Here is a 26,755-nt window from a genome sequence, read left to right as displayed (position 1 = left end):
AAATTTAGCTTTAGAGATTGTGATTCTCAACTTAAGAAAAGTTAGATTTAGCAAGTAAGTTGCTGGTCCCCATTTATCCAAATTCTAACCTGTTAGGGGGAACCTGTAAATTCCAATCTGGAAGTCCATATGTCTTATTCTTTGAGTAATAATTTGCTTAGCTTGGTTGTAACCTAATGATATTGGGAATAGTAGAGGGAACTTGTATGAAGTCAGCTTATGCTCTTCCAACTTTTTAAATTTTTAAATATATAAATTTAATTGCAACTACCATAGGTAAAGCCCGGCCCAAGGTTGACTCAGCCTTCCATCCTTTATAAGGTAGGTAAAATGAGGACCCAGATTGTTGGGGGGCCAATAAGTTGACTTTGTAAATATACAAATAGAATGAGACTATTGCCTTATACACTATAAGCCGCCCTGAGTCTTCGGAGAAGGGCAGGATATAAATGTAAATAAATAAAAAAAAAAGGTAAAGGTTTCCCTTGCACATACGTGCTAGTCGTTGCTGCCTCTAGGGAGTGGTGCTCATCTCCATTTCAAAGCCGAAGAGCCAGCGCTGTCCTCTCTGTGGTCATGTGGCCGGCATGACTCAACACCAAAGGCGCATGGAACACTGTTACCTTCCCACCAAAGGTGGTCCCTATTTTTTCTACTTGCATTTTTACGTGCTTTCGAAACTGCTAGGTTGGCAGAAGCTGGGACAAGTAACAGGAGCTCACCCCGTTACATGGCAGCACTAGGGATTCGAACCACCAACCTGCCAACCTTTCGATCGACAAGCTCAACATCCTATCCCCTGAGCCAAGCCGATAATGCAGAAATGGGGAAGGAAAATAAGGAAGGAAAAAGGAGGGTAAGGGGAAAAAAGAAGAAAACAAAGCACTAACTTCCAGCATAGAATAAAAATAATAAAATGCAACCTCAATTTTTTTACTTTTAAATACTTAGCATTTACTAGCTGTTTCTATCACAACAAATGTATCTAATCCGTAAATCCCAAAGTCAGGATTTATTTATTTTTTCTGCTAAAACACAAAATCTAAAAGCAGTTACCAAGTAGATACAAAACTGTTATATAGTCTTTTCTTTAATTAAAGCAGTTAATTTAGCCATGTCTGTTAACTCCATCAGTTTCTCTACCCATTGTTCTATTGCCCATTTCTAGGGTGAGGAAAATATATCCGTTACAACTGGAGGGGTAAGTCCAACTGGAAAGAATTTTTTTTTTAAATTTTATTTTGTCACAACAGCATACACAAACATCAACATAAAACAACAACACATCATATAAACATATATATAAGCAAAAGTATGTTACAACTATATTAATTTGATATAATGAAAGAGAACAATAGGAAAGGAACGGTAGGCACTTTTGTGCTCTTATGCACGCCCCTTATTAACTTTCAGATAATGAAATTTTCATTCAGATAATAAAATTATCTGAATTGAGGACCTGTATACTGCACGAATCAAGAAGTGGGCCGTGAAAATATTTACAGATCCCTCACATCCAGGACATAAACTGTTTCAACTCCTACCCTCAAAACGACGCTATAGAGCACTGCACACCAGAACAACTAGACACAAGAACAGTTTTTCCCCGAAGGCCATCACTCTGCTAAACAAATAATTCCCTCAACACTGTCAAACTATTTACTAAATCTGCACTACTATTAATCTTCTCATCGTTCCCATCACCAATCTCTTTCCACTTATGACTGTATGACTGTAACTTTGTTGCTGGCAATCCTTACGATTTATATTGATATATTGACCATCATTTGTGTTGTAAATGTTGTACCTTGATGAAGGTATCTTTTCTTTTATGTACACTGAGAACATATGCACCAAGACAAATTCCTTGTATGTCCAATCACACTTGGCCAATAAAAAAAAAAATCTATTCTAAATTCTAATTCTAAATTTTCAGATAATGAAATTTCAGATAATGAAATTTAGGGCCTGGAAGATGATGATAACTGTCAGACTCCAAATACATCTTCCAGGCCCTAAATTGAATCGAAAGCATTCCTGATTCAATTCTGAACTCCATTGGGGTGCAGCTAGAATTTATTGCAGGATTTTTATGTGCACTGTTTCCTGTGGCTCCTTTTACAAATAGGCTTCTGTTTCTGTCCCTCCCATAAAAGATTTGAGCCAATGTTTTGGCTCCACAAAGTTTCACAGCTGCAGGGGCTAATTGTCCTCCACCAGTGTAAAAGAAACGCTTGATGCTATTCATCAAGATAAAGGTTTAAAAAAGTTCTTTGTTGTTGTTGTTTTTTGTTGTTTTGTTTTGTTTTTGCCCTGAGCCAAACACTGCTCCTAGGGCAGGCATCCTCAAACTACAGACCGCCAATGCAAAGTATCCGGGCCTCGGAGTGATGCAATTAAGCCCCACCCCTCACCGTGGGCCTTATCTTCCAGCAAGCCAGCTGGAAGACCAATTGAGGGGCGATCTTGCAGGTGCAGCCTTGAAAAGTAGTTCTGGACTTGTAAAGTGCTGCTTTAAATTAAAAGTCTTTTTCACAGCCATGTGAACCAGTGGTGGGTTTCAAATTTTTTTTACTACCGGTTCTGTGGGTGTGGCTTGGCTTGGTGGGCGTGGCAGGGGAAGGTTGCTGTAAAATCTCCATTCCCTCCCCAATCCAGAGGAAGGTTACTGCAAAATCCCCATTTCCTCCCGATCGGCTGGGACTTATTTTTTATTTTATTTATTTATTTGTCAAACACGACAGTATATATAAGTATAAGCATGAACTAACCATACGAATTGGATACAATCGAAGGGAACATTAGGACAGGAACGGTAGGCATGCTGGTGCTCTTATGCACGCCCCTTACAGACCTCTTAGGAATGGGGTGAGGTCAATAGTAGACAGTCTTTGGTTAAAGCTTTGGGGGTTTTGGGAAGAGACCGCAGAGTCAGGTAGTGCATTCCAGGCATTAACAACTTGAGAGGCAGAGAATAGATAGGGGCGGGGCCAGTCAGAATTTTTAACTACCGGTTCTCCAAACTACTCAAAATTTCCACTACCGGTTCTCCAGAACTGGTCAGAACCTGCTGAAACCCACCTGTAATGTGAACCAGGGCCGGTGCTTGAATAGGGGAGGGGGGGGTGCTGCCTTGAAGAGCAGCTCTGGGCTTTTAAATTAAAAGTCTTTGAAAACAATTTAAACAGGAGCTTAGGAAGGAGAAAGGCAAAAAAATTGGACTGCTAAATTGGCCACGCCTACCCAGTCACAGGACCGCCTAGCCACACCCACACAATCACATGACCACCTAGCCACGCCCACCCAGCCAGTCCGGCCACACACACGCACCCCAACAGTCTGTGAATCGGCCCCCCCATTTAAAAAGCTTGAGGACCCCTTTCCTAGCGAGTAGAAGGGCACAAACTACAGCAGGTCGATGTAATTAAAATACTTTGAGGTGGTTTTTCACTTGAAAAATATGTGGAACGCACACCAGAACCATCTGGTGCACTCAGGGGTGGTATTCACTCACTTTCTCTACCGGTTCACAAATGTGAGCGCACGCACATCCACACATGTGCCTGGCCTTCTGTGCATGTGCTTTGCTGGCGTCCACGCCTTCCGCACATGCGCCCAGTCTCAAAAACGTGCCTAAATAGGATGGCATAGAACTGGGGTGGGAAACCCACAATTTCCACTACCGGTTCGGGTGAACTGGTCCAAACCGGCTGAAATCCCCTCTGGGTGTACTGCTTGGTCTAACTTGAGAGTACAAACAGACAAACCAATAATCTCAATGAGAGTTGGAATAGTATACTAGGCAAGCCAAGATTCATTGGGTCATCTTTTCAGAGATATGAACAGAGATATGAAGTGTTAGTGCCACTTTATAATGCCTTGGTAAGGCCACACTTGGAATACTGCATTCAGTTTTGGTCGCCACGATGTAAAAAAGATGTTGAGACTCTAGAAAGAGTGCAGAGAAGAGCAACAGAGATGATTAGGGGACTGGAGGCTAAAACATATGAAGAACGGTTGCAGGAACTGGGTATGTCTCGTTTAATAAAAAGAAGGACTAGGGGAGACATGATAGCAGTGTTCCAATATCTCAGGGGTTGCCACAAAGAAGAGGGAGTCAAACTATTCTCCAAAGCACCTGAGGGTAGAACAAGAAGCAACGGGTGGAAACTAATCAAGGAGAGAAGCAACTTAGAACTAAGGAGAAATTTCCTGACAATTAGAACAATTAATAAGTGGAACGACTTGCCTGCAGAAGTTGTGAATGCTCCAACACTGGAAATTTTTAAGAAAATGTTGGATAACCATCTGACTGAGATGGTGTAGGGTTTCCTGCCTGGGCAGGGGGTTGGACTAGAAGGCCTCCAAGGTCCCTTCCAACTCTGTTGTTATATTATATAACAACTAACAGTCACTTGTTGAGATGGACGGCTGTAGAAATAAAAAAATACAAGTAGTCCTTGACTTACAACCATAACTGAGCGCAAAATTTATGTTGTTATCTTTACATTTGTAAAATGAATTTTGCCCCATTTTATGACCTTTCTTGCCAAGTTGATAAGTGAATCATTGCAGTTGTAAAGTTAGGGACACAATTGTCAAGTGAACCTGGCTTCTAGCATTGACTTTGCTTGTCAGAAGGTCACAAAAGGAGATCACATGACCTCCGGGAAACTGCAACCGTCATAAATATGAATCAGTTGCCAAGCATCCAAATTTTGATCAAGTGACAGTAGGATGCTGCAACGTGAGAAAAATGGTCATAAGTCACTTTTTTCAATGCTGTTGTAACTTTGAACAGTCACTAAACGAACTGTTGTAAGTCGAGGACTACAACTGTAAATAAATTTACTTATCTATCATTCAGGCATCCTTGCATATCATCCCAACCATTAAACATAGAAACACAAGAAAACTGGTGGCAGGCAAAAAAAAAATAATAGTAGTCCATCAACTCTGCCTTCTGAATTTTTGTTTTCTTTTTACAATAATTTATTTATTTATTTATTTATTTATTTATTTATTTTTTATTGATGATGGACATGTGTTTATCCCAAGCACATTTAAACTCAGTTACTGATGATTGACCCACTACCTCCACTGGAGGTTGGTTCCAAGCTTCCGTTAATTCTTTCTGTGAAGTAATGTGAACATGACTTTTGAACTTCCCTCCTGTCAGTTTGAGGTTAACAGAATAACAGAATTAACAGAATAACAGAGTTGGAAGGGACCTTGGAAGTCTTCTAAACCAACCCTCTGCTCAAGCAGGAAACCCTAAATACCAGTGATGGCTAAGCTTTTTGCCATTGAGTGCCAAAAAGTGGGGGGAATACGGGGGGAATCGCATGTACTTGTGCCCACATAATTCAATGTGCCCACCCACCCCCAAGCATGCGCATGTAATTCCCCCATGCTCCCCCCACTTTTGGCATATGATGGCCCAGTAGGCCCATTTTATGCCCTTCCCAGGCTCCAGATGCTTTCTAGGAGCCTGGGGAGGGTGGAAATGGTGTTTTTCACCCCTGCCGGAGGCTGGAAATGTTTCCCGACTTCTAGTAGGACTGGAAGGCCTGAAAATCAGCACGCTGGAGCTGAGCTAGGGCAACGCTCGCGTGCCTACAGATATGGCTCCGTGTACCACCTGTGGCACCCGTGCCATAGGTTTGACATCACAGCTATATACCGTTTCAAATAAACGGTACCATTTCACATAAGTGGCTGTCCAGTTTCTTCTTAAAAGCCTTCAGTGTTGGAGCACCCACAACTTCTGAAGGCAAGTTGTTCCCCTGGTTAATTGTTCTAACTGTTAGGAAATTTCTCCTTAGTTCTAGGTTGCTTCTCTCCTTGATTAGTATCCATCCATTGCTTCTTGTCCTGCCTTCAGGTGCTTTGGAGAATAGCTTGACCCCCTCTTTTCTGCGGCCGCCCCTTAGGTATTGGCACATTGCTGTCATGTCACCCGTAGTCTTTCTTTTCATTAAACTAGGCATGCCCAATTCCTACAACCAATCCTCATACTCTATGTTTAGCTTTCAGTCCCTTAATCACCTTTCTTATGCCCGTGTTCTTGATTTTTGCTTAATATTAAAAATATGGCCGTCAAGAACCTTATTCACACCTTTTAAATAAATTTAAAAGTTTGAATCATGCCATATCCTTCCCTCCTGGCAATACATATTCAGTTCCTCCAAACTCTCCTGATAAGTTTTGTCTTTCAGACCTTACACCATTTTCGTCGCCCTTCTCTAGACTCACTCATTTCGCAAAACCCACCTGCATACCAGTGCACCCGCCCTGACCATTGCCACCCTCCCTTGCCTCCTCATACCCACTCACAATCCCACGCACCCTTCCCAACCTAGGTGGCATCTCACATACACCTTCCCCACACTGTCGTACATTTTCCCCAACCGTTGCTGCCCTCCTTTGGACCCTCGCACCCAAGCTCGTACACCTGTATGTTCCCCAACCAGGGGTGAAATTCAGCAGGTTCTGACAGGTTCTGGAGAACCGGCAGCAGAAATTTTGAGTAGTTCGGAGAACCGGCAAATACCACCTCTGGCTGGCCCCAAAGTGTGCTGGGAATTATTATTATTATTATTATTATTATTATTATTATTATTATTATTATTATTATTATTTAATTTTTATACCGCCCTTCTCCCGAAGGACTCAGGGCGGTGAACAGCCAGATAAAAAACAGTACAATACACTACAATAAAATCACTATTTAAAAAACTTATTCAATATGGCCTATAAATTAAAATGTAAAGTACATAATATAATATAAAACCCCATTTAAAATCCAATTAAAAAACTTTTTTTTGCAGCATCCTTCTCCCAGGAGTTTTTTATTATTATTATTTGCATTTATATCCTGCCCTTCTCCGAAGATTCAGGGCGGCTTACACTATGTCAAGCAATAGTCTTCATCCATTTGTATATTATATACAAAGTCAATTTATTGCCCCCAACAATCTGGGTTCTCATTTTACCTACCTTATAAAGGATGGAAGGCTGAGTCAACCTTGGGCCTGATGGAGCTTGAACCTGCAGTAATTGCAAGCAGCTGCTGTTAATAACAGACTGTCTTACCAGTCTGAGCCACAGAGGTCCTAAGGAGTGGGGAGGGAAAGGCGATTTTGCAACATCCTTCTCCCAGGAGTGGGGAGGGAATGGCGATTTTGCAATATCCTTCTCCCAGGAGTGGGGAGGGAATGGCGATTTTGCAATATCCTTCTCCCAGGAGTGGGGTGGGAATGGGGATTTTGCAATATCCTTCCCCCAGGTGTGGGGTGGGAATGGCGATTTTGCAATATCCTTCTCCCAGGAGTGGGGTGGGAATGGGGATTTTGCAATATCCTTCCCCTGGAGTGAGGAGGGAATGGGGATTTTGCAGTATCCTTCTCCCAGGAGTGGGGAGGGAATGGGGATTTTGCAATATCCTTCCCCCAGGAGTGGGGAGGGAATGGGGATTTTGCAGTATCCTTCTCCCAGGAGTGGGGAGGGAATGGGGATTTTGCAATATCCTTCCCCCAGGAGTGGGGAGGGAATGGGGATTTTGCAATATCCTTCCCCCAGGAGTGGGGTGGGAATGGGGATTTTGCAGTATCCTTCTGCCACGCCCACCAAGCTCCACCCACAGAACTGGCAGTGAAAAAAATTGAATTCCACCACTGTCCCCAACCCACCTGGCATCTCCTCCACACTGGTGCATATCCCCTCAGTCTCTCCTGGAGGCAGCCGCTTACCTGCCTAGGAATTCCAACTTTTTATAGCTTCCGAATAAAAACTGAACTAGTAATACAACTGGGACCTGCAGGTTTGGGGCCTTTACATACAAGGTCCCGAGAGCACGGAATGAGCTCTTTTTGTCCCTGAGGAAATCTAACCTCTCAAAAGGATATAAAATCCAATTTTTGAGCCTGGAAATCAGGTTGTTAAAGCATCACAGTTGCTAAGCAGCAACATCACATGACCGTGACAGTTATGATGTCACTTTCCCTTCCATCCTTAAGCAAAGGGGCTGGTTGCTAAGCGCAGGATCACGTGGCCTCACCTTACAGCTTTAGTGAGCAAAGCTCAGGCTGCATTTGCACAGGTTAAGCGTGGGAGTTTTTGTTTCTGGAGCGGTATGAGTGTGCGTTATGAGGAAATCCATCCCTACCAGCTGATATCCAGAGATGCTTAGTTGCTGAAGGTGTCAGGTGTGAAAGACACAGGAAGGTCAAATGAATCAAATTAAACTGATTTATTGCTAGTGACTGTACACAGGAGTATTTTCAACGAATGGTTAGGACACGCTAGGAATTACATCAGTGTCAACAGAATTCAAGGACGGTTGGACACTTAAGTTTGCTTGTGGCTACATAGTGATTCTAGACTGATTCCCTCTTTTAACTCCGCCCCCAGATTCTGCCACTCTTTCCCCTACATATAGGCCAGCCTACTTATTCTTTTACAAAAACCCGTCAATTTTTTTTCTTTTACTACAAGATAAGTCTACCTTGCTTCCTTGACAATAGAAAGGAAGCTAAATTGTTACTGCTTTCCCTGGGATGATTCTTCCAAAGGGTTTCCCAGTGGTCTCCCATCTCAATTCTAAGCCAAGTCACTATGGTTAGCTTCTCAATCCAGCCAAAATCAGCCTGAGCTTTCATCTGATGAACATTTGCAGATTGAGGCTTAATAAGGGATCTGGACGATTGTTTGAGGAAGAAAAATGAATGGAACTGAGGAGGGGGGGGGGAAGAGAATGAGAGTACACATTACTTGAACAGCAGTTAACAATAATTTTATTTCTACAATGTACATTCCTTTTCCTACAAACTCAACGCAGCAAAACAGTAAAATATATTTCCAGCACTACATCGTGGTTATAGGTCTGTTTCCAACATTTTTACAAGTTTAACAAGTTTTGCTCTTAGAACAAACCCTTACGTTTCATTTCAGAAACCTTTAAGCATATTAGGACTGCTAACGTTTTTCATGGAAAACAGGGTGTGGTCAAAAGAGTCACAATTGTGCAGTCTCAGCTAATCACAGGAGGGATAATGTGTAGTAGGAGTAGGCCTCGATAAAATGGTGAAGGAGAGGAATGGGTGTGGGCCAATAGCAATTAGACCAGGGGTGAAATGCTCCTGCTTCGGACTGGATCGGCCAATCCAGTAGCGATGGGGGTGGGTAGTTCAGAGAACTGGTAGCAAAAATCTCTTCCCCCCCCCGGCCCACCCAATCACCCGCTTGCTGCTTCTTTTTAAAAATGCTTTTAAAAGGTTAAAAAAAAGAGACTCTGATGATCCCAGATGAGCTGCCTGATCATCAGAGCCTTTTTTATACTTTTAAAAGCTTTTTTTTTTTTTGGCCCAATAGGTTGTATAAAAATGCTTTTAAAAGTAAAAAAAAAGATTGTGCGCCAGAGCAGATCACCTCCCCCCCGCGCACACTGTTCTGCTTACTCCATGCTTCCTTTTGGTGTGCACTGCGCGCATACACACCTACGCGCACGCGCAACCAGCAAACCGGTAGTAAACCGGTTCAGATTTCACCACTGAATTAGATTTATATACCACCCCATGCGCTTTTCAGCACTCTCTGACCGGTTTATGATGTCAGCCTATTTCTCCCAATATGGGGAAACTTTTACCAACCTCAGAAGGATGGAAGGCTGAGTCAACCCTGAGCCCGTCAGGATTGAACTCCAGACTGTGGACAGAGTTAGCCTGCAATACTGCATGCTAACCACTATATTATGAGGGCACTTTAGGGGGGGGGGAAATCCCTTTTTGCCACCCAATGATTCCCTACCGAATTAAGTTTTGCTGTTAGGCTGCAGTTCCTCTCCCATCCTCTACAGAGGACAAATATATTCAGGAATGCACCACAAACGTATTCAGGAAGGTTGTGCCTGATACTGCACAGAACAAAATCTCTTATATTGATCCACTGATCTATTTAGTCATGTCCGTCTCAACTAGTCCTCAAGTTACAGCAGTTCCTTTAATGACTGTTCTGTTATAACGGCACTGAAAAAAGTGATTTATGACCATTTTTCATACTTTGATCGCTGCAGGGTCCCCTTGGTCATACGATTCAAATTCAGATGCTTGGCAACTGGTTCATATTTATGACGGTTGCAGTGTCCCAGGATCAGGTGATCCACTTCTGTGACCTTCTGACAAGCTAAGTCAACGGGGAAGCCAGATTCACTTAATAATAAGGTTACTAACTGAGCCACTGTAATGATTCACTTAACAAGAAAGGTCATAAATTGGGGCAAAACTCACTAAACAAATGTTTCACTTAGCAACATAAATTTTGGGCTCAACTATGGTCATAAGCCGAGGCCTACCTCTACCAAAATTTCAGAAAAAGGTCATTTCTAACCTGCCTGCGATCCGAGAGATTGAACGAAGTATTTCAGTGTGAAACAAATACTTCTTTATAACACTGTAATGTGTCAATATTTTTAAAAGCTACCAACGTCCTTTGGTGCCGCCTGCTGTTTCACTCCAGTGCTAATATCATCCCTGGATATTTTCCACAATCTGTAAGACTGTGTGTTAGGTCTCAACCTCAATCTTGCCCTCTAGGACAGAGGTCTCCAACCTTGGTCCCTGTAGGACTTGTGGACTTCAACTCCCAGAGTCCCTCAGCCAGCAAAGCTGGCTGAGGAACTCTGGGAGTTGAAGTCCACAAGTCTTAAAGGATGAAGGTTGGAGACCCCTGCTCTAGGACAGGGGTCCCCAACCTTGGCAACTTTAAGACTTGTGGACTTCAACTCCCAGCTTTGCTGGCTGAGGAACTCTGGGAGTTGAAGTCCACAAGTCTTAAAGTTGCCATGGTTGGAGATCCCTGCTCTAGGATGTCCCTCCTGGGTGAACTTTCAGGGGTTTATGAAACATGGAAGAAATACAGAATCTTTTTTTTATACACGGAGCATCCATGTTTGAAAGGTTTCTCTTTGGTATGAATCCGCTCTTGAACCCACCAAGTTGGGATTTCTTACCGATGCTTTTCCCACAGCTTTATTTATTATTTATTTATTTATTTACATTTATACCCCGCCCTTCTCCGAAGACTCAGGGCGGCTTACAGTATGTTAAGCAATAGTCTTCATCCTATTTGTATATTATATACAAAGTCAACTTATTGCCCCCAACAATCTGGGTCCTTATTTTACCTACCTTATAAAGGATGGAAGGCTGAGTCAACCTTGGGCCTGGTGGGACTTGAACCTGCAATAATTGCAGGCAGCTGTTGTTAATAACAGACTGTTTTAGCAGTCTGCGCCACTCAAGGACTCAAGCTTGAGCACTTATGGGATTTTTAGCCTGGGTGGTGTATAGTATGCTTCCTACGATGTGTGCTAGAGCCAAAGCTTTTCCAACACCTCAGGATACGGACTCTCTCCTGTATGGCCCACGTATGGATCATGAGTTTTGACCCCTAACTAAAAGTCTGCCCGCAGTATAAGCACTGATGCGACTTTTCACCTGTGTGCCCTTTTGTGTGTTTTCAAGTAGAAACTGGTTCAAAAGCTTTGCCCACACTTGGAGTACTTGGTAAGGCTTTACACTCATGTGGGATCCTCTCATGTTTCACCAGCAACATTTCCCCCCTGAAGCTTTCCAAACACTTGTAGTTTCTCACCCGTGTCTGTCCTTTTAAGAAGTTAAGGGGGCAGCTGATCCAGAAGCTTGTCTCATACTTGAGGATTCATTACAACTTCTCTCCTGTAAGGATCCTGTTGTGTTGGATGAGGGCATCTTGCCCAATAAAACTGATGCTGGAACATTTATGTGGCTTTTCTCCCATATGAATCCTCAGGCGTTTGACCAGAACCTCCTTTTCCACAAAAGCTCTTCCACATTCGGTGCATTTGTAGGACTTCTCTCCTATGTGGGACTTCTTATGTTTAATCAAATTTTGCTTTGAAACCTTTGTTGCTTTTATATGGCTTCTCTGCTGTATGGATCTTCTTCATGAGGTTTGTTTTCCAACTGAAACATCCCATGTTCTGAGCAGCTATATATATATATTTTCTTGAGGGAATGCTCCCCTATTGAATAATGGAGGGGGTGCTATTGATTTTATAAAAGTGTAAGCATTTGTTCGGTTTATGTTTTAACATCGACATGTAGAGTATGTGGAACACTGATGGCTGCACACCATCTCCGGCTCCTCTTAATTTTGATCTTTTTCCTCACACTGAAAATTGACTTCATTTTAGTTTTGATCGCCTTCTTCAGGCAGGAAAGATTTGTTGGCTTTATTTCCTGAGTACCTGTGTGCTCCTGTTGGATGTATGGCTTTTTTTAAAATCCCAGAAAACAAGAAAAAAAAATTATTCTTTTCATTGGAGTATTCCAAACATCTACTTCTTCAGATCTTCCCACAAGATGCTGGCACTTCCCTGGGTTTCAAAAAGAGAGAACTATCTTGGCTCAAACACCTCACGAATGTTTGTAATGATTGACATTCTGAATCCTCACCTAGTGAGTCGGGCTCCCCATCATTCTCTTGCTTTATCTTCAGGAAAGCTTCACCTTCACAATCCCGAAAGCCTCTTCCTCTAATTTGGGAGATTTTAGCTTCATATCCTCCAGGGTTTGGGATGCCTGAAAAAGCAAAAGCAAAATTTGATTCAACTCAAAGAACTCCTGCAGAAAACACCCTCCAGGCATGCTTTTTATTCCATCCAAGATGAGTAACGCTGAAACCAACTGGGGGAGATAGAACCAAAAAAATCTTCCCTACTTCACCAGAGATGCTGGTTATAAAAGCAGGCTTTATACAGTTCTAACCTGGATAAAGCCAGGTTTGAAAGGTCTCAAAATGTCAGTGTCTATGGAGATTCTCAGTCATCCAGGTCATAGTTGTCCCAAAGGTGCTTTTTCAAGCAGCAATTGGACTTTCTTGTTATTCTTTGAAAGACGTTTCGCTTCTCATCCAAGAAGCTTCTTCAGCTCTGAGCTGAAGAAGCTTCTTGAATGAGAAGCCAGCTCTGAGCTGAAGAAGCTTCTTGAATGAGAAGCCAGCTCTGAGCTGAAGAAGCTTCTTGAATGAGAAGCCAGCTCTGAGCTGAAGAAGCTTCTTGAATGAGAAGCCAGCTCTGAGCTGAAGAAGCTTCTTGAATGAGAAGCTTCAAAGAAAAACCAGAAAGTCCAGTTGTCTCTTGAAAAACAGCACCTTTGGGATCATTGTCAATGGTTATTCCACTTTAGCTATCTGAATGTTTTAAAATGGATAGACAGACTTATAGTATGGAACAAAGCAGTGGTGGGATTCAAATAATTTAACAACCGGTTCTCTGCCCTAATGATTTCTTCCAACAACCAGTTTGCAAAACTGTTCAGACAGTTAACAACCGGTTCTCCAGAAGTGGTGCGAACTGGCTGAATCCCACCACTGGAACAAAGTAAGTCAGGGTCTGAACCACAATTGTGCACTCGGGATGATTGTGGACTGCTGTGAAAAATATTAGAAGCCACTTCCTTATATTTTTTCTTTCTGTTTTTCTTCAAAAATGTTTCATTTATCACACTTTTTCTTTTACTTCTTTTTCCTTTTTCTTCACTTTCTATCAGATTTTTTCTTCTAATCTAAATGTTTTTAATAAAAATTCTATTAAAAATACCAAATATCTCTGGCTCTAGTAATCACTAGGAGCAAATCTTGCGCAGCTGCCTCTTACAATCCTTTTTTGGTCTGCTGATTATAACCAATGTCTGTGGAGATTCTCAGTCATCCCGGTCATGGTTGTCCTAAAGGTGCTTTTTCTTCAAGAGGCAACTGGACTTTCTGGTTTTTCTTTGAAGACATTTCGCTTCTCATCCAAGAAGCTTCTTGGGTGAGAAGCAAAAGGTCTTCAAAGAAAAACCAGAAAGTCCAGCTGCCTCTTGAAAAAGGACCTTTGGAATTATAACCAATCCTCGTTCTATTCGAGGGTTCTATTGGTAACCATCTTTAAAGCGCTCCATGGCATAGGGCCGGGTTACTTACGGGACCGCCTACTGCTACCGAATACCTCTCACCGACCCGTGCGCTCTCACAGAGAGGGACTCCTCAGGGTGCCGTCAGCTAGGCAGTGTCGTCTGGTGACGCCCAGGGGAAGGGCCTTCTCTGTGTGGGCTCCCACCCTCTGGAACGAACTCCCCCCAGGACTCCGTCAACTTCCGGACCTCCGAACCTTCCGTCGCGAGCTTAAGACACATTTATTCATCTGTGCAGGACTGGACTAGATTTTAAATTCATAGGGGTTTTAACTGGTTTTAATATTTATATTATTTTTTAAGAACTTGGCTTTAGAATAAGTTTTTTAATGGTTATTTTAATTTGTACATAAATGTTTTATTTGCCTGTGAACCGCCCTGAGTCCTTCGGGAGATAGGGCGGTATACAGATACGAATAAATAAATAAATAAATAAATAAATATTCAAGGATCATATCATTAAGTGAAATGATTAGAAGATGAATATCACGGTAGTTTAGACATGACTGTGACTGTGCTTGCAACTTTACTTCAGCCTTCCAGACTCAAATTTCTGTTATCCTCCCTAAAGTAGATATTTTTAACAACGTTTTGTACATTCTATTGCAAAGCTGTCATTAATTCTAATGTATTTTTTTCTGTTAAAAATAAATTGTAATAATTTATTACTTTTTAAATCTTTGGATATCATTTTTAGAATTTGTAACATAGGAAATATTTTAAAGCCTTGGTTAAAATTACTGTACTTGGTGGTTGGGTACAGTATTTGCAAATAACTTAAATAGGAGGAAAAAAAGATTGAATAGAAACTCAATGTATGAAAATTAGGTTTACAAGTATTGCTGTCCTCACATTACTGCACTCATTCAGCAATTATTCAAAGTTATGATGGCACTGAACCAAAGGGACAAAGAGAAATTCCAGTTCCAAACACTTTCCTAACCTGAGGATTAGTTGTTTTATATAAGTACAATATTAGGCAGATATTATATTACTTGAAATGAAAGAGTGTAGATAGACCATAACTGGGGCTGGCAATAAGGTCAGCGAAACAGTGACTGTAGTTCGCATTTAGCAACCATTCGCAATTATGAAAAAGTATCTTTATAATAATTCCTTACCATCTCTCCCCACCCACCTACCCCCAGCCACATTTTCCCTCCTTTTTAAGCTGTTGGGGGCTGAATACCTCCCCAGCATCCTGAAGGATGAACTGCCTGAGGTTTAGGGTCCCCTGGCTCTCCAGATCAACTTCTTCCAGAGTCTTTTCCACTTTCACCTTCATGCAGAAATCCAGCTTTTCCCTACCCATCCAAGCTTTCCCACTGATGTTCGGGTCTCTTTGGGGCACAGCCCCCCATCTGCTCCTCCCAGAGCTCTCCTCCTGCAGATCCCCCAAGGAGGCCAGGAAATCTTTGGCATCTTCTTCCAAAAGGGATGGTGCTGCTCTTTTCAAGAGTTCCTGCCTTTGAGAATCCCAGCACTGGTGTATTTCATCCTCTGACTCCATCTTAATGTGAGATGGGCCATCCTTGGTCAAAAAGTCCCCGATGGTCCTGACTTGAACAATGAAAGGGTCTCTTCCCCCGTTGTCAGTTCCCTCTTTTTCTTTGCATACCACCACACGCTTCTGTTCCTCCATAGTTGCGCCTCCCTGCAGCTACAGAAAGGAAAAACAAGGAGTAATAAGGACAATGCAAAATAAAAGGAATCAAAAGACCCTTTTCTGTGTTTATAGTATTCATCTTTAAGATTTGCAAAATATTCTTTTCTTACAATTAAGACAATTTGCTGCTGTTAAGATTCTTAAGATGATGCTTGGTAGCTCCATAATATAACTGGAATAAAAAAATAATAACTTAGAGCCTGAGCTCAACTGAACCCAACAGTTCTTTTGAGCCTCCCAGTCCGCTTCTGGTGCCCCTTGGTCTTTCTGTCTCCCCACAATCCTTAGAGCCTCCCTTGCTCAGAGTTTTGCCCTGCAGGTTTGGGGCCTTTATGTACAAGATCCTCTGAGCCTGGAATGAGCTCCCTTGTCTCTGGGAAATTCTGACCTTTCAAAGGGGTATAAAAAACTCTTTATTTGATTAGTGATTCAGTTTAGGGCCCGGTCATGCCGCCCTACTCTTATTTAGATGGCAGTTGCATCTAAATTATTAAATTATTTTCTGTAGAGATAGATATACAAGTAGTCCTCGCTTAGCAACCACAACTGGGACTGGAAAATGTTGCTAAGCAGTAAACGAAAGATCACATGGCCATGTTAAGAGTTATGTCATTTCCCCTTCAATCGTTAACTGAAGTGGCATGGATGCTAAAACAGAATATCACACGCCCACAAGTTACAATTTTACTGCCAGTTTCTCCATTGACTGCTTGTCACAAGCTGGTTGGGAAGAGGACAAATGGTGATTATTTGAGCGCAGAACGCCGCAACGGTCATAAATGTGAGAATTAAGTCGCAAAGGTGGTTTTTTTTCCCCAGTCATAATTTTTCCTGATTGCTGCATTATCTTCCATTGTCTCCCTTGGCCTTTAGAAGGCCCCGAAGACATGGCTTCCCATCAGGTTTAGATCTGGCAACTGTATGGAGCTCTTAAAGGGGCTATACTGACCTACTGTAGGGTGAATTATATTTCTGAATGTGATTTTTTTTTTAAAAAAATTGATTATGGATAATTTCCATGTTTTCATACTGCTTGTTAACTTGTTTGTTATTGTTTCTACCTCATCAAAAAAGGACAACAACGAATGTTCTTTCTGCGCCAACTCAGAAAGCTCAAACTGCCCAAGGAGCTGCTGACCAGTTCTACAGAGGAATTATTGAATCTGTCATTTGCACCTCTATAACTGTCTGGTTTGGTTCTGCAACCTAACAAGACAGACACAGACTTCAGAGGATAATTAGAACTGCAGAAAAAATAATTGCTACCAACCTGCCTTCTATTGAGGATCTGTATACTGCACGAATCAAAAAGAGGGCTTTGAAAATATCTATAGACCCCTCACATCCTAGACATAAACAATTTCAACTCCTACCAGAACAACTAGACACAAGAAGTTTTTTCCCGAATGCCATCACTCTGCTAAACAAATAATTCCCTCAACACTGTCAAACTCTTGACTAACTCTGCACTACTATTAATCTTCTCATCGTTCCCATCACCCATCTCCTTCCACTTATGATGGTTACATTTGTACCCTATAACTATCATTAAGTGTTATAAGTGTTGTACCTTGATGAAGGTATCTTTTCTTTTATGTACACTGAGAGCATATGTACCAAGACAAATTCCTTGTGTGTCCAATCACACTTGGCCAATAAAAAAAAAATTCTGTCCTATCCTGTCCTGTCCTGTCCTGTCCTGTCCTGTCCTATCCTATCCTATCCTATCCTATCCTATCCTACCTGTACTGAGCTGCCCAGTTCTTAGATGAGATAGGTTTGCCTTAAGAAATACTCTTTCTCTTGTTAGTCCATTAAATTGGGGGTTTGCTTGTTTTCCTTGTTGTAAATATTGTATCTTGATGAACGTATCCTTTCTTTTATGTACACTGAGAGCATATGCACCAAGACAAATTCCTTGTGTGTCCAATCACACTTGGCCAATAAAAATTCTATTCTATTCTATTCTATTCTAAAGGTTCCCCTCGCACCTATGTGCTAGTCATTGCTGACTCTAGGGGGCAGTGCTCATCTCCGTTTCAAAGCCGAAGAGCCAGTGCTGTCCAAAGACGTCTCCGTGGTCATGTGGCCAGCATGATTCAACACCAAAGGTGCATGGAACACTGTTACCTTCCCACCAAAGGTGGTCCCTATTTTTTCTACTTGCATTTTTACGTGCTTTCGAAACTGCTAGGTTGGCAGAAGCTGGGACAAGTAACGGGAGCTCACCCCATTACACGGCAGCACTCGGGATTCGAACTGCCGAGCTGCCAACCTTTCGATCGACAAGCCTCAACGTCCTAGCCCCTGAGCCACCGTGTCCCTTTAGATGAGATAAGGGACCTCTAAATCATGTAATCATCACATCGCAATGATGTGACTGAGGGATGGTGGAAAGGCCAAAGCTTGGTCACAAAGCTATGAGTCACTGCTTGAGGCAGTTGGTGAAGCGAGGTCTACATGTATATTATCCTCTGATGAAAAATGCTGCCCAGCACTCTCACACACCCAAAGTCAAATATTTTCAGACAAATCTATTAAATTAAACTCCAGCAAACGGATGTATTTGACAGTGACAGAATAAACCAAACAGCCCTGTGACTCATCGTTGGGGTCATCCTTTGAAAGCAAGGTAGTTAGTCAGGCACGACAATGAGGGCAGACTGTGGTCATCGCACCAACCTGGGCAGAAAAATTACACCATATGAGTCGTGCGTTTTGCTTTCTCTGTCTTTTTCTGTGGAGGCTTTGTTGTCGAAGGCAGGTGTGGTGTTCTGCAACTCTTGCACTAATTTCTCTTTGCCACATATTCTCAAGTGGATCCTCCTGTTTCTTCTCCGTCTCTGCTCGTCTCCTCATTCTGTGCCTTTCTCTGTCTTTCTGGAGACGGGCAGCCCTTTCCTCCTCTGTTTCTTCAAACCTTCTTCTCTTTGTTCTTTCTCTCTGATCCTGGAGGCGGACATGCCTCTCTTCCTCCGTCTCTTTCTTTCTCCTCCTTCTCTGCCTTTCCTTGTCGTTCTGAAGACGTGCACGCCTCTCCTCCCCTGTCTCTTTTTCTCTCTTGTTCTTTGTCCTGAGTCTCTGATCCTGGAGTCGAGCTGCTCTAGCCTCATCCGATTCTTGTTCTCGCCTCCTCCTCGCTGCGTCCCGACAATATTTGTGGTCACTTCTTGACCATGACTTTCGTCTTCTCTTTCCATGTGGCATAATTAGGCTGACAGTATTTTTTTTTTTAATCCCAATGCTGGATGGTTACCTAAGGAGATTACATATTATAAATATAAAAATTGTACAGCTAGTCCTCAATTTACGATCCGAACTGAGCCCCAAATTCCTGCTGCTAAGTGAGACAGTTGTCAAGTAAGTTTTGCCCCGTTTTGCAACCTGTCTTGCCACAGTTGTTAAATGAATCTGGCTTCCCCATTGACTTTGCTTGTCAGAAGCTCGCAAAAGGGGGTCACGTGACCCCAGGACACTGCATTTGTCATAAATATGTGTCAGTTGCCAAGCCTCTGAATTTTGATCACATTACCATGGGGATGCTGCAACAATCATAAGTGTGAAAAACAGTCCTAAGTCACTTTTTTCAGTGCCATTATAACTTTAAAAGGTCACTAAATGAAATGTTGTAAGTGTTGAGGACTATCTGTATCAGCAAACAAAATTCAATAATAAGTCGATATTTACCTACCTAAATAAATAAACCGAATGAGCACAGGCAGGCCGAAAAGCAGTGAGAGTGTTGTGTCTCGTCCGATCTCACCACAGCTGGGGCCTTCTTATCTGCTTCCGAACACGGAGGAATGTCCTAGTATGTCTCCCGGCCCCAGCCCTGGCTCCATGCCCAGACAGGCTGAAGAGGAGGAAATACCTCCAGCCCCCAGCTCTGGCTCCATGCCCAGGCAAACGGAGCAACTAGACCCCTCCCCCTCCTCCACAGCATGTGAGCCTGAGGGAGGTCAATTGCCAACAGCTACAGACTGGAGTGACCCTCGCTTCAGAAGACTTGATAGGCGGAGGCAACAGAAGGAAGGGAGGGGCAGGCCTGGATAAGTGCTGAGTCATGGAGCCACACCCCATAGCCTATATAAAGGATCTGCTTTCTGGCATTCTCTGAGTCAGGCAAAGTCTAAACATATCTTGCTGAAGTCACTTTCTGGTCTCCTGCCTGCCCTGAGGACTTTGCTAGGACTTTGGCAGAGCTGCAGAGGCACGCCTGATTCGGATTTCCCTGACCCGGCCGTCAGCGGAGGAGTGGGACACGACAGAGACAGGGAGTGACTTCTGACTTCCTGCCAGCTTCCCCACTGACTTTGGTTGCGGGAAACTGGCAGAGAGAATAGAATAGAGCTGGAAGGGACCTTGGAGATCTTCTAGTCCAGCCCCCTTCTCAAGTAGGAGAACCTATACTATTTCAGGTAAGTGACTGTCCAGTCTCTTCTTGAAAACCTCCAGTGATGGAGCATCCACAATTTCTGAAGGAAAGATGTTCTACTGGTTAATTGTCCTCACTGTTACAAAGTTTCTCCTTAATTCCAGGTTGCTTCTCTCTTTGATTAGTTTCCAACCATTGTTACTTGTCTTGCCCTCTGGTGCTTTGTAGAATAATTTGACCCCCTCTTCTTTCCATACTGACCCCCTCAAATACTGCTATCATGCCGCATGACTGGGCGGATACTATTATGGCCATAATTTTGTGAATAAAACTGATCTGAACATCCTGGAAATTTCAATTTCACAGAAATAATTGGTCCCGGATTTTTAATGCATTTTTTTAAGTCAGCGGTGCCTTGATTCAAAAATTGTCGTGGCATAATGCACCGTTTTGAATGGTTGCTGCCCAAGGCATTATCCCTCCTAAATCTTCAACTGACCTTGCGTTTAGGATGCCCTTGCTCTTCCAACCTGCCAGGTAGGTGGCTTGTTGGCAGTGGCAGGGTGCTCTTAAAGAGGATTCTGATGCCAATTCTGATGTTTTTAGTTTTTAAATTGATTGTGCATAGTTTCTATGTGTTCGTTACTTTTTAACTTGTTTTTTTTAATTTTTTTTTACTTCTTAAGAAGTAAAAAAGTTGCTTAGATGAGAGGGGAGGCCCTACAAATCAAATATACAATGAGAACAATATTAACATGAGTTTGAAGTATGCTGCAAACGCAAATGTTAAAAAAAATGTATTTTGGATTTTAACTTGCTTTTTATTGCCAACAGCCTTCTTAGAGAGCTGACCAGACTGGTTTGGATGAGATGGGAACCCTTACACTTTGAATATATACTCTTTTTCCCCCCCCCATCCTCTGATGGAAAATTCCGCCCAATAATCACATCCTCGAGAGTCAAATATATCAAACAAATCTATTAAATAAAGGCCTAGCAAATTAACATTTTGATAGTGATCGCATCATTGCTAGAATTTCGACTTCGACATGACCTGTGTTTAACACACAAAATCATCTATTGCAATATCCTTCCTATAAAAGACTACTTCAGCTTCAATCGCAATATTACAAGAGCAAAAAATAGATTCAAGCTAAATGTCAACCGCTTCAAACTTGATTGCTGAAAATATGACTTCTGTAACAGAGTTGTTAATGCTTGGAACTCATTACCTGACTCCATCGTCTCTACTCAAAATCCCAAAAACTTCAACCAAAAATTGTCTACTATTGACCTCACCCCATTCCTGAGAGGACTATAAGGGGCGTGCCTAAGAGCACAAAAGTGCCTACGTTCCTGTCCTATTGTTCCCTTCATTTTATCAAATTAATATAGTTGATGCATATTTTTTACTTATATATATATATATTTATTTATATATATATATATATATATATATATATATATATATATATATATATATATATATATATATTCTGCAAGATATGTTGTTTTATCTATGATAATTGTTTGTGTATACTGTTGTGACAAAAATAAATAAAAAAATTTAAAAAAAGAATTCATTTCGGGGGCCTCCACCACGCTCTGGTATCTTACTAGGTTGCACCGAATGCAACTCCCAAAACTAAGCTAGTTGGAAACCGGCAGCGACAAAGCAATCGCGAGAAGTTCCGGCTGCCTCATTCAAAAGCCACTACCGGATCAAAGTAATCAGGCACCACGGAATAAAAGTTCGAGATCCCCAGATCCGGGGGGGGGGTGTATTTACCTCTCTCCCCCCCCCCCAAAAAAAAACAATTGCAAAAGCGCCTCTTGAATTACACCCTCTGGGCTGCCATGCACGTGGAGGCGGAAGGCAAAACAAAAGGGGGAACCTACCTTCTTCCCCAGGAAGCCCCGCGCCGGCTGCAGCCTGTCCGCGTCCCCTCCGAGCGCGAAGGGGAAAGAGGCCAAGCCGCCTTAGGAGGCGGAGCTCAGGCTGCATTTGCACAGGTTAAGCGGGGAAGTCAGGTTTCTGGAAAAGCGCGATAGCTGGTTCAGGACAGCCCAAATTTTGTTGATGTGTGAAACGTCACTCATCTCCTTCCACTTATGACTGTAACTTTGTTGCTTGTATCCTTACGATTTATATTGATATTGTTTCCTGATTGTTTATTTATACCCTATGATTGTCATTAAGTGTTGGACCTTAGAATTCTTGATGATCTTTTCTTTGATGTACACTGAGAGCGTAAGCACCAAGACAAATTCCTTGTGTGTCCAATTGGCCAACACTTGGCCAATAAAAAATAGTTCTATTCTATTCTATTCTATTCATTACTATTAATCTTCTCATCGGTCCTATCATCCATCTCCTCCGGCTTATGACTGTATGACTAACCTTGTTGCTGGTATCCTTACGATTTATATTGACTGTTTCCTAATATGATTTGATTACTTATTTTTTCCCTATGACTATCATTAAGTGTTGTACCTTAGAATTCTTGATCTTTTCTTTTATGTAAACTAAGAGCGTATGCACCAAGACAAATTCCTTGTGTGTCCAATCACACTTGGCCTTTAAAATTCTATTCTATTCTATTCATTACTATTAATCTTCTCATCGGTCCTATCATCCATCTCCTCCGGCTTATGACTGTATGACTAACCTTGTTGCTGGTATCCTTACGATTTATATTGACTGTTTCCTAATATGATTTGATTACTTATTTTTTCCCTATGACTATCATTAAGTGTTGTACCTTAGAATTCTTGATCTTTTCTTTTATGTAAACTAAGAGCGTATGTGTGTCCAATCACACTTGGCCTTTAAAAAAATTCTATTCTATTTGAAGTGAGTTGTGCCTCCTTTTAAGACCTTTCTTGCCACATTTAAGTGAATCATCGTGCTTGGTAAATTAGTAACCTGGTTGTCAGCTGTTGACTTGGCTGATCAGGTAGTCACAAAAGATGATCACACGACCTTGGGACACTGCAAATATGAACCTAGCTGTCAAGCGTCTGAATTTTGGTCACATGATCAGAGAGTCTGGAAAAAATCGATCATATCACTTTTTTCAGTGCCGTTGTAACTTTGAACTGTTGTATATTGAGGACTACCTGTACTTGCAACGAGCTGGTATTTAGTGATGGCTGGCTGCTGAAGACTCATACGAGCCTATCATTAGAAGATGCTAAGAAGAAAACGAAGTGTCTTACGGTTTTTAATTGTTGAATGTATCATAACTTTAAGCTTAGAGAAATAATATTAAGAATAGAATAGAATAGAATAGAATAGAATTTTATTGGCCAAGTGTGATTGGACACACAAGGAATTTGTCTTGGTGCATATGCTCTCAGTGTACATAAAAGAAAAGATACGTTCATCAAGGTACAACATTTACAACACAATTGATGATCAATATATCAATATAAATCATAAGGATTGCCAGCAACAAGTTATAGTCATACAGTCATAAGTGGAAAGAGATTGGTGATGGGAACTATGAAACGATTAATAGTAGTGCAGATTCAGTAAATAGTCTGACAGTGTTGAGGGAATTATTTGTTTAGCAGAGTGATGGCCTTCGGGAAAAAACTGTTCTTGTGTCTAGTTGTTCTGGTGTGCAGTGCTCTATAGCGTCGTTTTGAGGGTAGGAGTTGAAACAGTTTATGTCCTGGATGCGAGGGATCTGCAAATATTTTCACGGCTCTCTTCTTGATTCGTGCAGTATACAGGTCCTCAATGGAAGGCAAGTTGGTAGCAATTATAATGTGAATGTGAAGGATGTTATATATGGTGAAAGATTTTGCACAGAGATGTTTGGGCCCAGACGACACACTGCTTAAGGAAACATGGGAATGTTTATATTTTTGAAAATGAAAAATAAAAAAAAAACGTTTTTATATATAAAAAAAGACTCTTATGAGCCATACTTAAGCAAGTTCTCACAGGACTTGTCAAAATCACTTTTGAGTGTAATGTTTACTACAACATTAAGTTGTCTTGCTTTCTTGATAACATGAAGAAAGAGAAGTTTCTATAGGCTTCTTCTGTGATGCCTTTTCTAAAAGGTTCCGCGGTGATCATTCAATACTTAGCTGAGCCCCGGGGGTGGAGGTGGGGGAATGAACAGAGCGGGGAAGAAAAAGAATTAAAAGTGAGTATTTCTCTATTAGCAGTACCGTATATACTCGAGTATAAACCGAGTTTTTCAGCATGTTTTTTGTGCTGAAAAACGTCCCCTCGGCTTATACTCGGGTCTATACGGCTTATACTCGAGTTTTTTTTTTTTTAAGCCCCTCGGCTTATACTCGAGTATATACGGCTTATACTCGAGTTTTTTCTTTTTCACATTTTACCGGACTGAAGCCCTGCCGGTGCAGTGAGAGGCGGGCGGGGAGCCGCCAGCCTTCTCAGCTGAGGGAGGAGGGTTTCAACCGTAGGTGCCTCATTTCCCACCCTCGGCTTATACTCGAGTCCCCAGTTTACCCCAGTTTTGGGGGTAAAATTGGGGACCTCGGCTTATACTCGGATCGGCTTATATTCGAGTATATACGGTAATGGTAATTCTATTTCCTGTACATTCTTTTTCCTGTAGACTTAGTGCAGCAAAACAACAAAATATCAAACTCCTGCCTTATTTGTTAAGATTTATTATTTGATTATTGATTTAAATGCACTGTTAAATTTCTCATCAGCCAGTCATTGTTATGACAAGCCATACAATTTAAACATAAAGAATCACCAAATAAAATTATTTTGATTTCTGAGAAAGAAAGAGAGAAGAGAGAGGGAGAGGAGGGAGGGAGGGAGGAAGAGATCTCTGCTGCCTGATATTCAATGGCACTGGATGTATTTTAATCACAAGTTTAATTAATAAAATTACAAACGATAAATGTGTAGGATCAAGATAAAATTAGATGGGTGAAAGTAGGTGTGGGACTATGAGGGCAGATCTAGAAATTTCCTCTTTTTGCAATTCAAATATTCCTTGCTTAGATTTTACTATGTTAGGATGCAGCTTCTCTCCCAAAACTTCTATGGAGACCAAATATATTCAGGAAAGTGCCACATGGCACAAAGCAGCATCCCTTATAGATCTATCGACCTGCTGATCTATTCAGTTCTACCCGTCCCAGGTGAAAGCAATTACCAAGGTCATTTCTAACTTGCCTGATAACTCAAAATTTGAACAAAGAACTTCTTTTTTTTTTTTTTTATCCAAAAAGTTTTTATTGGTCAAAAAAGGTTTATACAAATACATATCAGGTATGGTAAATTTTCATTTTTCTTATACAAGATAAGAATTTTACTCAAAATTTTAAACACATACAACAGCCATATGGCAAGCAGGTGATACGAAGTAGCTAAGTTTATCAATCTTACATACGCAATAAAGAAGGGTCAAGAATAATCAGAATATCATACAAAGGAGAATAAGGAAAACCAACACAATACCAAATATCATTGTCACTTCCTAGTTTTGGATCTCAGAACTCTGGGTTCAGCCTGACCCAACTCCAGGGCCGCAACAGCGGCAGCCGCCTCCTCCCCATGGTCTATAACCTCCCCTTCTTCAACTCCTGGGTCATCTAATTCCAGGAGGGCTTTGTGTTCCTCCACGAGGCCGCAGCCTCCGCAATTGTACTAATTTTTTCGTAATGCCCTCCCGAAAATCATCAATCCTCTGGCATCAGCCATCTGAAGCCTACTCCCTTCTGGTACAATTTGCTTGACAAAAGTAATATTTCTTTCTCATTTCACGTACCTGTCTGGGAATCTCCCTCAGAATGGCTATCTCCCTGCCCCTATAAGTCAGTGCCCCACTCCTATGTTTTCTAAGAATTTCATCTCTCGCCTCTCTTCTCACAAATTTGACATGAACCTCTCTAGGAACTGCATGCGTGCGTGCATATTTTGAATTAACTCTATAAGCTCGATCCACATCCCAATTCATAAAGTCAACACCTCTCCCAAGAAATTCTCCCAACAGTTTAGTCACAACATCTCTCAAGTCTTCTTGGTCCACTTCTTCCAGATTTTGAAACCTAAGGAAATAAGACATTTTATCCATCTGTAGTCCAAGCACAGCATTGCCTGTCGCCTCCTCTCTTTTCTGCACTGCCCGCATCTCACCCTCCAGACCTTCCACTTTCTGCTTGTTTTCTGCTGAGACTTGTTGAGTGTCCTTTAAATCCTTTTGGATAGTCACAATTTCTGCTCTTATTTCATCCAGTTTCTTGTCCATATTAGATAACTTTTCCAAAATTCTCTCCATTTCTCCAGCAGTTGGTCTCTGACCTTTGCCATTTAAAAAATTTTTAAAATCCTCAGGCAAGCACAGTATCCTTGTAATTTCCTCCGGATCCACCAGGGGCACTCACAGGAGCAACGAGTCCAGAGTACAGTTAGTCAACCAGGAAGTCAAGGGAAGTGATGTCATCAAGATTCTCATAGTGAAGGCGGAAGCTGGACGCCACCATTGTTCCCCAGAGGAGGGGGCCTCAAACCTCCCTCCTAAATTTCTCCATCACCTCTTCACTCCAGAGCTCCACAAAACCGGTAATCTTCTTATTTTAAGTTCTCCTCTCTACAAAGTGATTCGTGCTCCTTCCAGTCGCAGGGGAGAGGAAGCCCGCCGCACTCCGGAGCACTCCACCACATTTGCCGATATCTCCTTCCTTCTCCTTCCTCAATTCTTCTCCGCTCCTGTTCGC

At 41.9% G+C, this 26,755-nt stretch overlaps 1 protein-coding gene across 2 annotated transcripts in view; it reads right to left on the bottom strand.

Moving 5' to 3' along the window:
* Nucleotides 1–21,982, bottom strand: part of LOC131193505 (RNA-binding protein 25-like) — a 32,808-nt gene extending 10,826 nt beyond the window's left edge. The window contains exons 1-4 of one of the 2 annotated variants that reach the window (XM_058173749.1): nucleotides 21,935–21,982; nucleotides 18,343–18,916; nucleotides 15,303–15,654; nucleotides 12,495–12,620 (exon numbers count right to left, since the gene is read on the bottom strand). In XM_058173749.1, coding sequence (XP_058029732.1) covers nucleotides 12,495–12,620; nucleotides 15,303–15,654; nucleotides 18,343–18,867 — 1,003 coding nt within the window. In that variant the 5' untranslated portion in view covers nucleotides 18,868–18,916; nucleotides 21,935–21,982. Of the gene's footprint in view, nucleotides 1–10,821; nucleotides 12,621–15,183; nucleotides 15,655–18,342; nucleotides 18,917–21,934 lie in introns of those variants that run through there. The other variant, XM_058173751.1, reaches the window with a different exon arrangement.
* Between the last annotated feature and the right edge of the window lie 4,773 nt (nucleotides 21,983–26,755).

Source organism: Ahaetulla prasina, chromosome 2, assembly GCF_028640845.1.
Source record: "Ahaetulla prasina isolate Xishuangbanna chromosome 2, ASM2864084v1, whole genome shotgun sequence".
In the NCBI taxonomy this organism is placed as follows: Eukaryota; Metazoa; Chordata; class Lepidosauria; order Squamata; family Colubridae; genus Ahaetulla; species Ahaetulla prasina.
The sequence above is the reverse complement of the archived record's forward strand: the minus strand, read 5'-3'. Positions and strand labels throughout refer to the sequence as shown.